Below are 16,194 nucleotides of genomic sequence, written 5' to 3'. Positions count from 1 at the left end.
TAGTGAAGAGGCTGCTTCTCTGCTTCCTTGCTAGTCCAAGCAGTTAGAGAGCTGGGAGAGAGACCTGGGACTGCCTGGTCATTTTAAAATGTAAAATTTAATTTAAAATCTGTTTGTTTGGGGTTAGTACTTGGGGTGAAAGGTGCTCTGTTTGAGTTGAAACCTGCTTGTGCAGAAAGTGTGTACTTGCTTTAAAAGCTGCCTAGGAAGTGTTCAGACCAGCGCCGATCAGCTGTTAGGTGGGGAGAATGGAGGGGAAAGGAGCAGGAGCAGAGAAGAGCACAAAATGGCTGCCGTCTGCCTGCTGGCTTTTAGCTGTGTGGCTCTTTTTTGGCTGTTCTGAGGTCTACCAAGGCACTGTGAAGAGCAAGACTCAGTCTACAGTACCTGGTAAATGACTTTCTTTTAAGTTTTTTAAAGTTTCTGACCTCCCCCCATAAAAATGCATTAATTAATTTTCAATGCATTTTTATGGGAAATTTGGATTCAAATTTGCAAACTTTTCAACTAGTTCTGGGCATCTAATAGAGAATATATTTCCAAAGGGTGTCGCAGCAAGGAAACTGTGCCTCATGACTTCTAACTGGATTACAGTACCTGCTTCCTGATTTCAGCTACTACAGTTTATATGCAGTTTTTTTGGCTCATCAAGAACATTGTTCATGGCTTTGTGTGGCCTAACCTGTTGTGCCTTGCATGCTATAAACGTTCAATTATGTCAGAAAATGGAGATTTGGTCTTATGCTGAGCATGTGCTACTGCTGGTGGATGGGACTAGGTTAAGCTTTGTGTTGCTGTTCTTTTGCATAATCTAAAGTAAATAAGGAAAACCAGCTGTTAAATACTTTAATTCCACTATTTATCCCCCACACAACTAAAAGGGACCTCTCAATGCAGTGCCAAATCAGACAAACCATTTCTAACTTAATATAGGCTTGAACTGTAGCTGGGCAGAGTTGCACAACAATCTCATCTGTCATTGAAACATTTCTATAAGCATGGGGAGGAGGTGGATGAAAGGAAACGTAAAAGATAGGTAGAGTGGTATAGGTCTTATCACTGGCTGATAATGGTCTATATTAATGCCACTGTTGACTGCTGTTCACTTTACATGGTTCAATCTTATTCTGCTATAGTTTATTAAATATTTTATTACACTATTTGGTTCAGAATATATTTTCCCTGTGTTCCTCCTCTAAAAATTAGGTGCGTCTTAAGGTCAGGTGCGTCTTATAGAGCAAAAAAAGGTACGTAGTTTCTTGAATGCAACTAGAAAGAACGAAGAGCTCTTATTTGAATTTGTCCTGTTATTCGAGCTGATGTGTTCATCAAATTTTAAATGATAAACTCTGGTTCAGGAATCTAACATAGGATTCATCAAGGCATTAGAAAAAAAAAAATCACACCAGAAACGAGTGTCTAATATGTAAAGGAAGAAAGTTTTATATAAAATATGAATGTTATTTTTATTGGTTTATGGTGACTGTAAGCCACCTTGAGCATTTCTTTGCAGCAGAAAGGTGGGGAACAAATGTAATAAATGGGGATGATGATTACAGTAGTAGGAATAATAGGAATAACAGGAAAAAGAAACTGCTGAATATGAGCAGCTTGTTTTAAGCCATTTTCTCCCTGCCTTTTATTGCTGTGAATGATCTTATTTACACTGTTGGCATAGTTATGACTGCAGAAAGGTGACGAAGTTACCAGCAGAGGAGAATTTTTTGATAATGAACAACTTCCTTAATCTGTCTCACAGTTCTCATTGCATAATGCACAATTAATCACAAGTCAGAAAAGCTGTGGGGGAGAAACAATAAATCTCTCTTCCCTCTGCAGGTGACAACATCACCTTTCCAAACGTGCAGCAATGTCACTAAATGTTTAAGACTGCATTTTGTACAGCTGCTCTGCTATTCTAAGAGAAAGGATGGTGTAAAATGCTTTGAATAATAATAAAAAAAAATAAACTAGAAAAATATTCAGAGTTAGGTCTGCAGACTGAAAGAAAATTGGTTTTCTTTTTTCACCTTGTTACTTTTACCTGTTTCTGTTTTCCTCTTTCCATTGTTATGAAACCCAGCTACACCAATTATAAAAATTCAGCCATTATATTAGTTACCACTTGAAGACTTGAATACATTGTACAAACTCTACACCGAGTCCAAAATCCTAATTTGTTTCACCACTGAATTACTAAACCCTGAAGACAATGGACAGATTCAAATGAGAGAAAAATACAAAATAAGGTAAATTACTGCACTGAAAATTCATGTCACTTGACTTTATTCATTACCATCTAAACATTTTATTAGAAGCTGCAGCCACAGCAGCAGTAACAATTGTGATGAGAGAGAAAAAATTTCCAGACTTCTGGTGCTTAACAAAGCAGCAGATAGATTATTCAGGCCATTTAACTAGCCTATAGCACTATGGGCTGTTTAATATACCCTCCAATTATCACTACTGGGAATAGATAAAACTGCTGGTTTCTTGATTTAGGCAGCATCACACTTTTTCAAAAAGTGTTGTTACCATCTCAGGACACAGAATAGCTGCAGATACATTTCTCATGCGGAATTATAATTTCATACAAAAGGTGTCTCTAGAACACAGTTGCAGGTATAACTGGAGTTACCATGCCTTCTGGGAATCATTTTGTGTTCACCAAGAACAGTGCTATGAAGTTCTTTTGCAACTGATACTCTGCTGATTCGTTTTAATTATTTGGTTATCATCTGTACATCCTGTTCAGGGCATTCTGTTCCTTCTTCTATGCACTGACTGATGTTTATCACTTAACATTTAAATTTATTCTATTTAATCCAGAGACACCTGTTTCCTCTGAAAGCAAATGTTGCCTACCTTTGTTCAAACTTGTATAATGGAACAGTGTAATCCTACTGAACTACTTTACACTGTGAGCAACACAGCTTGAACCTACTTTCCTTTCAAGCCATTATCTATCAATATTTTTTTGCATATTCCACTGGACTGGAGAAAAGGGGAGAGAAAAAACCTTAAGGAATGTTGTTTGTTTAAACCATAAAATCTGGTCATATGTCAGCATTTATGGGAACTTGTTTAAAAGAAGAATTAGGATCATTGATCATGGTGCAAAGAAGGCCAAAGTATGTTAAAGAACAGAGAAGAAAAGTTGCTAGTGTCCGCAATAATATTAAAATGGTTTTAAACTACAGTGCACTGCCATATATGAGCATAAGAAGAATAATTCTGAATTTTAAAACAAATACATAATCTCTTTTTACTACTCCAGAAAAATCATTAATTTAGCTTTTCATGAAATTTAAATGAATGCAGTTCCTATTCTAATTTTGTTTTGTGTGATCAGGTACTCAAACCTAGATACCCTCAAACAAAAACAAACAAGTCTGAATGCAAGAAGCAAGGGTATTTTGAAAAAAAAAAATACAGAAATTAAAAACATTTTTTAAAAAAATCTACCTTTATCTCTACAAAGCAAAATAATATTTTTCACCTTTTCAAAATCACATCCTTGTGCCAAAGCTCAGGATGACTACCCCTCCCCTCTGCTTACTTAACCTCATGGCCCCCTTCCATTTTCAACATAGACACAGGAAAGAACAAGAATTAAGGCATGAAGCAAGCTGACACCCAGAAACTGATTATTAGCCACAGATAGCTTTCTTCCAAAACAGCAATCAGTAGATTCAAATCAACAAGTGCTATTAAGTGCTTGTTGGCACTATATATATGTACTCTCTTCATCTCATTAAATTCCACAGTGAGGATCTGAATTTGTGGGATCTGTCAAGAACACCACCTATATTTTATTTTGTAGTATGTTATCTTGACGCATTACTTCTCTACCAAGCTTGTTTACTTTGACAGCTACAGATGTAAGGATAGACAGGCTTGTTGCAAACTTCATGCTCAAGTTAAATAGTTGTGAAATCAAGATACCAAGCACCTTTTCCCCCTCTTGTGGTTTCTGAAATTTGCACAAAATGTCTTTAGTGCCTTTTTGCTTTCTGAATTAAGCATGCACATATGCATATGCACAACGGTGCACACATGGACACAAAGAGCAAACATAAAAGAACAGAGTAATTGACCACAAAGATACAAACAAACTATCTAACAGTACTGCTTTTTTGGAAGTGCACAAAACAACAAAGCAGCATTTTTTTTAGTATTTGCAATTGCACACACACACAAACCCTAGTCTCACAAATGTGACAGTTCTCTCCAAGGCCAATAAAAAACTCCACACCCTCTCTCTGGAAGGACAAATTTTTGCATCTTTATAAAATTTGTGTACACACACACACACACACACACACACACACACACACACACACACACACAGAGCTGAATCTAGTTTAGTCCTATTCAGCTTAATGGGATTTAAGACCCATGGGTTTCAATTTTCAGTGGGTTGACATTACATAGGACTAACTCTGGATTTAGCTCTCTATATAGCATCTAATGTAGTTCGTACATAATGGTGACACATGACTTCAGCATTGTGATGAGCCCTGGGATTGAGTGTGTGTGTGTATGCATCTTCCTTTATTTGTTCCACTTCATTAACTGTATCCTGGCTTGTACTTCATACCAGTAAATAAAGTTTTGCACTTGCTTTCCAAATTATGTTAGAAATGGCAAGCTAATTGCACTCATCTCACACGCCAGCAAGGTTATGCTCAAAATCATACAAGGTAGGCTTCAGCAGTATGTGGACCGAGAACTCCCAGAAGTACAAGCGGGATTCCGAAGGGGCAGAGGAACTCGAGACCAAATTGCCAACATGCGCTGGATTATGGAGAAAACCAGAGAGTTCCAGAAAAGCATCTACTTCTGCTTCATTGACTATGCAAAAGCCTTTGACTGTGTGGACCACAGCAAACTATGGCAAGTCCTAAAAGAAATGGGCGTGCCTGACCACCTTATCCATCTCCTGAGAAACCTATATGTGGGACAGGAAGCAACAGTTAGAACTGGATATGGAACAACGGATTGGTTCAAAATTGGGAAAGGAGTACGACAAGGCTGTATATTGTCACCCTGCTTATTTAACTTATATGCAGAATACATCATGCGGAAGGCTGGAGTGGAGGAATCCCAAGCTGGAATTAAGATTGCAGGAAGAAATATCAACAACCTCCGATATGCAGATAGTACCACTCTGATGGCGGAAAGTGAGGAGGAACTAAAGAACCTTGTAATGAGGGTGAAAGACGAGAGTGCAAAAAACGGTCTGAAACTCAACATTAAAAAAACTAAGATCATGGCCACCGGTCCCATCACCTCCTGGGAAATAGAAAGGGAAGATATGGAGGCAGTGACAGATTTTACTTTCCTGGGCTCCATGATCACTGCAGATGGAGACAGCAGCCATGAAATTAAAAGACGCCTGCTTCTTGGGAGGAAAGCAATGACAAACCTTGACAGCATCTTAAAAAGCAGAGACATCACCTTGACAACAAAAGTCCGAATAGTCAAAGCTATGGTTTTTCCTGTAGTGTTGTATGGAAGTGAGAGCTGGACCATAAAGAAAGCTGACCGCCGAAGAATTGATGCCTTTGAATTGTGGTGCTGGAGGAGACTCTTGAGAGTCCCCTGGACTGCAAAGAGAACAAACCTATCAATTCTAAAGGAAATCAACCCCGAGTGCTCATTGGAAGGACAGATCCTGAAGCTGAGGCTCCAGTACTTTGGCCATCTCATGAGAAGAGAAGACTCCTTGGAAAAGACTTTGATGTTGGGAAAGTGTGAAGGCAAGAGGAGTAGGGGATGACCGAGGATGAGATGGTTGGACAGTGTCATCGAAGCAACCAACATAAATTTGACACAACTCCGGGCGGCGGTGGAAGATCGGAGGGCCTGGCGTGCTCTGGTCCATGGGGTCACGAAGAGTCGGATACGACTAAATGACTGAACACACATAGTTTTGTCACAAATGAGAAAGCAACAATTTACATGCAAAGTGTGAAGGGAGGAGGAGTCCCACTAGCTGAAGACTCAGTCATCTCTAATGGCAAACATGAACTGGCCCCAACCTATGTAATTCATTTGTCATGTTCTTAAAGAGTAACATTTAGGTTCTGTCATATGTTACTTTAAAAAGTATTGGTGCTTCATTTGATTCATCTATTAATACAAGAAATTATGCCCCACCTTCCTCCTCCAAAAAAGAAGTTGCTTAAAGTAGCTTACAAAATACAAAGAACGTTGCAATAAAAAGAACAGATCACTGAAATACAGCTATTAAACTAAGAATTAGATGAGGTCACATCAAAAACAAAAATACAAAGAGCCCAAGCTAGCAATCAACAAATTATCTGTTTTTGTAAATAAAAACACACTTCCTCTTAAAAAAGGCAAACATCCAGAAAATGACTGCTAGATTTTTGAGACAGCTTATGACAGATTATTATGGCTGGGATCCAAAGAGCTTAATTAGAAAGATGTCAGAAGTTTCTCTGAGTGGCAATCCAAACTCAAATATACGCCGGCTGTAATGGGTTTGGAATGGGTGTATGGGCAGAAGCTTCTTGTGCCAACATAACTGCTCTTGTGCTGGCTGATTTCAGATCTACTGGGACAACTATATCTGCCAGCATCACTGCTCTGCTGGCTAAGATCAGAAAGCAGAAGAGTCAAAAAAAGGGTGGATAAAGGGAAGAGTGAGGAAGAGCTGAGTTATGTCAGATCCAGAGCCCTCTCAGCCCACTCAGATCCACTTTGCTAATACAGAATTTGGCTTTCCTGCCTAAGATAATTCAGCTAACTTCCTTAGGCAGGAAAGATTTGGATTCAAGTGTCAGCTGGCCTTAGTGTCAGCTTAGCCAGACCTCTGTAACCTTGGCCAGTTAGGCCTGAAGTCTCAGACTTCTAGTGTTACCTATGTCCCCTTCAAATTTACACTAGAAGGTTGGAATACGCTCCAGAATACAGTGGTGCCTCGCAAGACAAATGCCTCGCTGGACAAAAAACTCGCAAGACAAATGGTTTTGGCAATGGGGTTGATGACTCGCAAGACAAATGTTCCTATGGCCGTGCTTTGCAAGACAAATGTTTTCTGTTTTTTGTTCCTGCCTCATGTTTGCTGATTTTTAAATGGTTTTCTATGATGTTTAAAAAGTTAAAGTTTTTTGACTGAAATTTTAAAAATCATTTGCACAATACGTATGGCTTTAAAGAGCATTTAACAAACCCTTTATAAACCAAATTTGACTTTGTTCTGACTTTTTTTGCCCACAGGAACACATTAATTAGATGTCAATGCATTCCTATGGGAAAACGCATTTTGCAAGACAAATTTTTCACAAGACAACATTAACCGCGGAACGAATTAAATTTGTCTTGCGAGTCACCACTGTACAGTGGAAATGACTATTTAAAAATCAATACACACACTCCATTTCCACCAGCTTGGACGAAAGATTCTTCTGTGAAACCTATCAGAGGGACACCCCCCTGCCAGGAGGAGGATCACCATCTTATTCAGGTTCGGTTTCAGGCTCCAGAACCAAACCCAGACTGCGTTCCAGCATCCAATGCAGAAAATGTAACAGAGCGATAGAGTTCCATGTCATCTGCATACTGATGACAAATCTCCTGATGACTCCCCCCCCACACACACACTTAACATAGATGTGCATGGGGAGACTGACGGCACCTGGGGCACTCCAAAATTTTAAGGTAATACAAAAAATGGAAAGCTTTGCCAAAGGGACAGAAGTGTAATGTTTGTAAGTTGGCAAAATCTAAGGTTTGTCCAATTCCTAAAGAAATTAGGAATTTATTACTTTGCCCATAAAGGGTATATTGGCAACATGTCTAAAATTGTTAAGATTAACTGTAGTCAAATTAGGTCATTTCAAGAATGGCAAAATAATAGTTTCATGCACAGGTGAGGAAAAGTAGCATTTGGGAATGATCATGTCAACTGCCCAGTTCACCTCAATATACCCACCTGTTGACCAGGGCTTCGACAGGATCACCAACCAGATCAGCCAGATACCCTCCCAATGCCTCCCAAAACCCATCAGGATTCAGAAGCCTCCAATGGTGGACCACTTTCAGAGGTCCTTTCTCCTGCGGGGGAGGGATGCCACCGACAGGTCAAATTTCAGCATGATGTGACACAACCATTATAATGGGAGAAAACTGATGTTCAGCACTCTTAGATCACAACTCACCTGTGGCTCTGATGCCAGATTCCTTTTCTAGGGCATCTCCCAGTTGAGCAAGCATAAGGGATTCCATGTACATAAGGGTACAGTGGGGTCTTGACTTACGAACTTAATCCGTATTGGAAGGCAGTTCTCAAGTCGAAAAGTTCTTAAGTCGAATCTGCATTTACCATAGGAAGGCATTGAAAACCATTTAATCCGTATCTGCTCTTTTTGTCCATAGAAACTAATGGGAAGCTGCTATTCCGCCTTCTGCCACTAGAGGGAGATATTTTTTCTTTTTTCCTTTTAACCTAAGATGACTTAGCTTTTAAAAAAGGAAAAAAAAAAGTTCGTAACTCGAATCTAAGTTCATAAGTCGAGTCCATATATTCCTATGAGAGCGGTTCGTAAGTCGAAACGTTCGTATGTCGAGCCGTTCGTAAGTCGAGACCCCACTGTAGTTGTGTTGGCACAAGAGCCTTCTGCCCATTCCAAAACCACTACAGTGCATGCTTATTTAAGTTAGGATTGCCCTGCTTATTTTTAAAATATGAAATACAATGAACTTAAAACCACTGACTATATTATGTGTTTCTACTGTCCATTTCCCATATATTATACCACTTGAATAATTGACAAATTTCAGTTTATTTGAGGTGTGAGTTGAATTCTAACTGAGTTTATTAATCACATATAAAGTTTATACTTGTGTGAACCTTCAGATTTCTCTGTGCTACATAGATTGGGTCTTCGGGCAAAAATCAGCTACATTATGCAGGCAGTTAATTTATTTTCATGGTAGGTTAATTGTAGGGCACCACAGTTTAAAGTTTTTAAAGTGTTTCCTCTTCTAAAATGTCTGATAGAAATCTAATTAGATTTCTACACTTTTTAAAAGACAAGTTGTTTTCAGACAAAACAAACTCTTGCAGTATGGCCAATTACTTGGCTAAAGCTATCATCAAAGCCCCCTTTTTCCTTGTCTGTTAACAGATATCTTTCAAATAACTCTCAGAACGAGTTAGTCGAGTAAAATGAAAATGCAGACACCAAAAATATCATGTGCTGTAAGATTGAACTAATGTTTTAATTTGTCCTTTGGAAGACGTCAGATTGTTTATAGAACTCTGCTGAAGGGACATTCCTGCAAGAGGAACAGGAGGCTGCCATGGGAATGGGACATCAGCAAAAAACTACCTCATCCATTTTTCCAGTGGAAGTCTACAACGGATCTCCAATTCCTTCTGAATGAAAACAGCTCCCATGTTCATGGATAGTCATGTCGGCAAACCATCTTTGACTCTTTTCAAAAAATGTGCTGTTCACTCAATATTGCCATGCTATTTGACCTACATATGTGTGGTGCCCCATTTTTAGAACTGCCTTGTTGGTTTGCTCTGCTGCACAATAACGTAACAGCTATAATTAAGACACAAGCTCTATAGAGTCACTTTTACAATAGGAACCCCCATCCGCTGGATCAGCATTCGCAGATTCACATCCTCTGCCTTAAAATATTAAATAAAACATATGTATTTATACTAGAGATTTTTTTATTTGTCCCCATCTCTATTACTTCTACTTACTTTATTGTAAGTATCAGAGAGGGGGACAAATGAAAAAAAATCGCAATTCCTTTTGATCCATTATTCAGCAAGGTTAATGAATCAACAAATACGAACATATACGAATATTCTTTGACAAATTGACCAATCTATCCATTGATTCATATGCACTTTAAACGGCTATAATACTGGCCCCCAGCCACCTAGAGACACCAAATTTGCATGGAAGTTCCTCAGACACTTTTCTACAACTCCTGAAGGTTTGGTGAACATTGGATCACAGATCTCCAAGTTACACAGTCAAAAAGAGGACACCCCCAGGAAAGCTCCCCCCAGGTACTTAGAGAATCCGGAATCACAACGGTACTTGCTATGTCTTTCCCCAACATGCCTGCCAACTTTGGTGAAGATTGGATATCGGACATCCGAGTTATTTACCCACAATTTGGGTTCCCCTAGGAGTGTTTACCACACGGCACAGAAGCCCATTCTGCTCATTGGCCGCCAATTAGCTGATCAGAAGCTGATAGGCAGCCACCCCCACACACAGCCACCCACCCAAACAGATTACTCCCACACCCCCTTACTTTCCCTACCTTAGCCCCCACCCCACTCCCACTGTCACCCCCTTAACTTAATAGCTGCTACTGAGGTCTCCATCAGGCCTTCTCAGCTACAGTGTGTAAAAAGGGAGACTGGCTGCCATATTTCAAATGAATCAATCTTTTCCCTGTCAGCTTTCTTCACTGTCCAGTTTTCACATCCATACAGTGTAACTGCAAATGCAATAGTTTGGATGATTTTGGCCTTAGTCTTCAGTGACACATCCTTACACTTCATGATCTTCTCTAGTTCTTTCATAGCTGTGCTCTGAAGCCTTAGTCTTCCTCTGATTTCTTGGTTGAGGCTCCATTTGGTTTAATGATTGAACCAAAGTATACAACCTTTTTAACAATTTAAATTTCTCCATTGTCAACATTAAAGTTCTGTAGTTCTGTAGTCACGATTTTTGTCTTCTTACTCCTACTTCTGCATTTTTCCCTTTCATTTTAATCAGGAGTTGTTCAAATCATTGCTGTTTTCAGTCAGTAATATGGTATCATCTGTATATCTCAACTTATTTATGTTTGCCATCAATCTTCATTCCTCTTTGTTCTGAATCTAGTCCAGTTTATCATATATGTTATCCATACAGACTGAACAGATAGGAATATAAAATACACCATTGTATGACACTTTTACTTTTGGGAAACCATTCTGCTTCTTTGTTCTAACACTTTTGTCCTTGTCCACAATTAAGTTATGAATCAGGAAAATCAAATGTCTTTCAGAACAGCAGACTGAATAGCTTTTCATGATCTACACAGTCAAAGCCTTTGTTGTAGTCTATAGAGCAAGACCTGATTTTCTGAAATTCTTTAACACTCACCAGTACCCAATATATACTTGCAATATGACCTCTAGTGCCTCTTCCTTTTTGAAATCCAACTTGAACAGAGGGCATTTCTCACTCCATATAGGGTAAACTTCTTCTTTGCAACACCTTGAACATCACTTTTCCTGCACTGGAAATTAATGCAATGGCCCTAGATTTCATACAATTCTTGGCGTCTCCTTTTTTTAGGAAGTGGAACATATATTGAATGTTACCAGTTTGTGGAGCATTGTTTCGTTTTCCCTGTTTATTGGCATATCTTGTTAGGATGTAGACATGTTCAGGTTCTGTAGCTTTAAATAGTTCTGTAGCTTGCAATAGCCTCAAATAACTTCCAGTTTCATTTTGTAAGAATTCCACCCCCCTTACCCCAGCATATTTCCTCTTAGTAGTTACATTGCTGTTTGTAATGAAGGACAGCGAATTACAACCTGAAGCCTATTGCGCTAGCAGATACATTTGTATAAAGTACATGGCAATGCTTAATTATCCACATCTGCATCTAATTTTAAATTACACGCTTACAGATATTTATGTTTTTTTGGTGTTGGGTCATTAACATTACTAATATATACTGAGGATGAACTAGTAAATGACAGGTTAAATTTAGATTCAAGCAGTTACTTCTTTACATTCTTACCATACATACCAGTAAGTCTTAAGAGAAAATATTTCATTTAAGCTTTCTGTTTGCTGTACACATTTAGATTTCTAGATGTACAGAATACCTATTAGGCTGCATTCAGCTTTGTATGGGTAAGCGAACCCAAACCAACACGAAAGTACAGTGGAACCTTCAAGACTAACAGGTTTATTTCAGTGTTTGTTACAATCTATGAAAGTTCACATTAAAACAAGTCTGTTAGTCTTGAAGATGACACAATTCTTTATTTTCATTTTTCTTATAGATGTTGAAATACATGAAGATCACTATCTCTTTGAACATTAATAGTTTTTCATATTATCTGTCCTTGATGTTCCCTAAGGAAAGAGACATGGATAGTTCATAGGTCTGCATTATGATCCATCAAATGATGACATGTGGCAGTTAAGCTACCTAGTTTGGCTTAGTAGCTCAGAAATTCTGCAGGTCCGAGTCAAAATAACGCCACGATCTTTTCCTATTTATGCACCAATTTTTTGTCATGTAAAAATGTACACTTCACTAAAAGAATAAGCCTTTGTATGATTGATCTGAGTTCATTGTTCAGTATCTTCCTTCTAGTGTTGGCATTCCTCTTAATAACCATTTTAAATCATTTTACTGATACAGTATAGCCATTCACAGAGATGTCTTATGAGTTAAATTAGATAATTGTTTAAAAACTGACTGCTTCAAAAATGTGTCAAGTTTGGTAATGGCCATGGACGTGGCACGTTATATCCACATTATTCATTATTTATATATTTAAAATATTTTAACCCCCTTTATCCTTAAAAAGGACCCAAGGAGGCTTATAGCAATTAAAACTTCGGCTGAACTGGGACAAAACAGAGGTCCTGAGGGTGGGTTGGTGGTTTGGGAAACTCCCTCTCTTTTTAGGGGGTGACTCTCACCACAAAGAGTGGGGTTCGCAGCTTGGGGGTCCATCTGGATCTGACACTTACCATGGAAACTCAGGTAGCGTCAGTGGGCCACACTGCCTACTTCCATCTTTGGCGGTTTGCCCAGCTACATTCCTATCTTGATGTTGGGGCACTCACCACTCTGGTTCATGCACTTGTAGTCTCAAGATTAGACTACTGTAATGCACTCTACATGGGGCTACCTTTGAGATTGATGCGGAAGCTTCAAATGGTGCAGAACATGACGGCCAGACTTCTCAAAGGGGTGAGAAAACATCAACATATCTCCCCCACTCTGGCTGCCTTGCATTGGCTGCCTGTTCGTTTCTGCATTGATTTCAAGTATTAACGATGACATATCGTTTACTGCAAGAAGAAACCTATCAATTCTGAAGGAAATCAACCGTGAGTGCTCACTGGAAGGACAGATCCTGAAGCTGAGGCTCCAATACTTTGGCCATTTCATGAGAGGAGAAGACTCCCTGGAAAAGCCCCTGATGTTGGGAAAGTGTGAAGACAAGAGGAGAAGGGGATGACAGAGGACGAGATGGTTGGACACTGTCATCGAAGCTACCAACATGAATTTGACAAAACTCTGGGAGACAGTGGAAGACAGGAGGGCCTGGCGTGCTGTGATCCATGCGGTCACGAAGAGTCGGACACGACTTAATGATTAAACAACAACAACATAAAGCCCTAAATGATTTAGGATCTCAATATCAAGTGGAACGCCTTCTACCACCTAGATCTACCCGAATCACTCGCTTTAGCCAGGATGGGCAGCTGAGGGGCCTAATGCTGAGGGAGGCCCGGAGAGAAAGAACATGGCAGTGGCCCCTCATCTTTGGAACAGTCTACTCTCAGAAATTTGCCTGGCTCCCTCTCTGGCTGTTTTTAAGAGCAAATTCAAGACCTGCCTCTTTAGGCCGGCCTTCCCCCTTGTCATTACCTAATCTATTTCTTGCCTTCTTGAATTGTATTAATGCTGTTGTTTTATTTTATACTGTTATTATTTGGATTGCTGTTAGCCACCCAGAGTAGACTTCGTTCTAGATGGGTGGGATACAAATTTAATAAACTTTTAAATTAAAAAAAAAATAAATTTAGTTTTTTTAAAAATGACATTTAACTTAGTAACAATGAGTATACAATACAAAAAGAATCAAAGAATACTATACCAAAAACAAAGGCAACACCAAAACACGTTCAATGCAGTAAAGTACAATCTATTTTAAAAACCCCACCTAGCTGCCATTCACTAAGGGAAAGCTTGCCTGAAGAGAAAGGTCTTTGCCTGCTTGTTGAAGGACAGTAAAGATGGAGTCAGTCTAGCCTTCTGTGGGAGGGAGTTGCAGAGTCCAGGAGAAGAAACAGAGAAGGCCCTCTTCTGTATGCCTGCCAAACACACCTGTGAAGGTGGTGGGACCAACAGGAATGTCTCTCCTGATTTATGAACCTGAGAAGTTCATAAAGGGAGATGCAGTCCTTGAGGTAGCTTGGATCCAAGCCATTTAGGACTTTATAGGGATAAGACCAACACTTTGAATGCTGCCCAGAAACAGATTGGCAGCCAGTGGAGCTGTTGTAACAGGGGCGTTGTGTGATCCCTGTGACCAGCCCCAGTTAGCAATTTGGCTGCTGCATTGTGGACCTGCTGAAGTTTCTTGACACTTTCAATAGACAGCCCCACATAGAATGTGGTACAGTTACATTACTGATGTGAGGAGAGGGAAAAAGCATTATGATTCTGTAGTCCCAGAAAAAACAGAGGCAAAAGTTAGAGTTAGAAAAGTGGCTCAGTGTTCCAGCTGTATCCCCTTCCAGCATATTCTGTTCCGTCTCCTAATTCCCTTCCCTGAAGCTCTGCTAATATTCTGTGATTACTGAGTGTGCTCAGTCTTCACTGGGTTGCTTGAGGAGCCACCCGACCACAGGGTATCAGTCTAATTTCTATTTGTACTCTTGCAACCTCTGGAGTACCTCACCCTGCCAATCCCCTCTCCTTGTGTGTGGCGCTGCGTCGGCTGTGGCAGATATTAAAGACAGATATCTTGGTTAGGAGACAACGGGAAATTCCTCAAGTGTACTTTTCTTAGTACTTTTATATCACCATGCAGTGACAGACCAATTACATACAGTACACAGCTTTAAAAATGTTTATTAAATAATGGCCTCACCTTTTCTTTATTTCTTAAAACCAATCTCAGAGGTGGAGCCTTTAAAAAAAAGAGAGTTAACGAAACCCAATAAAATCAGAAGACGGAGGGAGATGCCGCGGCATGGAGTTTGATGTCCACAGCAGGATATCAAGAAGTGGTGCTGTAAATTCAGTACGGGACCACAGTACTGTGCTAAGTGTGGCCTGAATCACATAGGCTTCCCTTTGATGCAAGTGTAGTATATTAACTGGAAAAAAGCATTCACTTTTATTTGTCTGTCCTGTCTGCAATAGCAATATCGCCTCATTTAGTGTAGCCCAACATGAAAATGCAAAGAGAAGCAATCTGTTACAAATTAGCACAGCTCCCCTTTCATTTTACTAGCTAGTAATTGGAAGGGGTTAAGAAAGTGTAATTTATCAGATTATATGTGTTTATCTTTTTGTGGGGACAGCATCCCTTTGGTGAATTTTCCTAGGCACCCTGAGGGAATAATCTTTCCTTGATGTCCATTTGATCTGAAAGAAAACAATGACGCCTGTGAAATATGGGAGCATAATTTGTTGAGTTTGAAACGGAACAGTTTCCCAGACTTCTAAAAATGGTATTAATGACTTTATTAGAACCTTACCTTTCTTTGGAAATGTTTTTGCTCTCTCGTTTCCAAATGGTCTTAAAGTCACTGCAGAACTCATACCATACTGTGAAAACGTAGTTCGGCGTGATCTCCTTCTCACCAGATTTCGGCTTTATTCCAAAGTACCCCACTGTTTCTTCAAAACTGCAGTGTTGGGGGGGGGGGAGAGAGACTGTCAGCACATAAACCCACCAGGGAAGTTCAGTTTCTCTCAAGGCAAATTTTCTGACTCGGCAGCCTATTACTTGGAAACTGTACCAGTAATAGATGGTGAATGTAGTGGATTTTGTTTCTATTTTAAGTAGTGTTTGTGAGCCATCTTGAAAACTAGAAAATGACTTGTATGCACATATAGGTAGGCAAGCACATGGGCAAACACATACACACAATTTCTGCCCAGACTACAACCCTGTTTTATTTCAGAATTTGTAATCTTCAAACTACCAAATTAAGGTTTTTAATGAAAAATCAGTGCTATACTGTATTAATTAACTCCCTTTTGCCCTGGGGAAGCCTTTGGGAGCCTTGGGATGGGGGACAGGAGAAAGATTTTAATACTCAAAGATTGCCACCAGGATGAGGACTGCCAGCAGTGAACTGATGGAAGTTTTTTCACTCTTTCTCCCCCCACCCCCCACCCCCATCACTATCCCAAGGCTCCAAAAGG

General features: G+C 39.6%; 1 protein-coding gene across 2 annotated transcripts in view; it reads right to left on the bottom strand.

Annotated features, from left to right (window-relative positions):
* FMN1 (formin 1) overlaps positions 1–16,194 on the bottom strand; it is a 240,870-nt gene that overhangs the window by 7,152 nt on the left and 217,524 nt on the right. For both annotated transcript variants that reach the window (XM_020806176.3, XM_020806175.3), the window contains exon 15: positions 15,522–15,671. In XM_020806176.3, coding sequence (XP_020661835.3) covers positions 15,522–15,671 — 150 coding nt within the window. The remainder of the gene's footprint in view (positions 1–15,521; positions 15,672–16,194) is intronic.

This window comes from Pogona vitticeps, chromosome 1 (genome assembly GCF_051106095.1).
Source record: "Pogona vitticeps strain Pit_001003342236 chromosome 1, PviZW2.1, whole genome shotgun sequence".
NCBI classification, from domain to species: Eukaryota; Metazoa; Chordata; class Lepidosauria; order Squamata; family Agamidae; genus Pogona; species Pogona vitticeps.
Note: the sequence above shows the minus strand (reverse complement) of the source record. Positions and strands in the feature narration are given on the sequence as shown.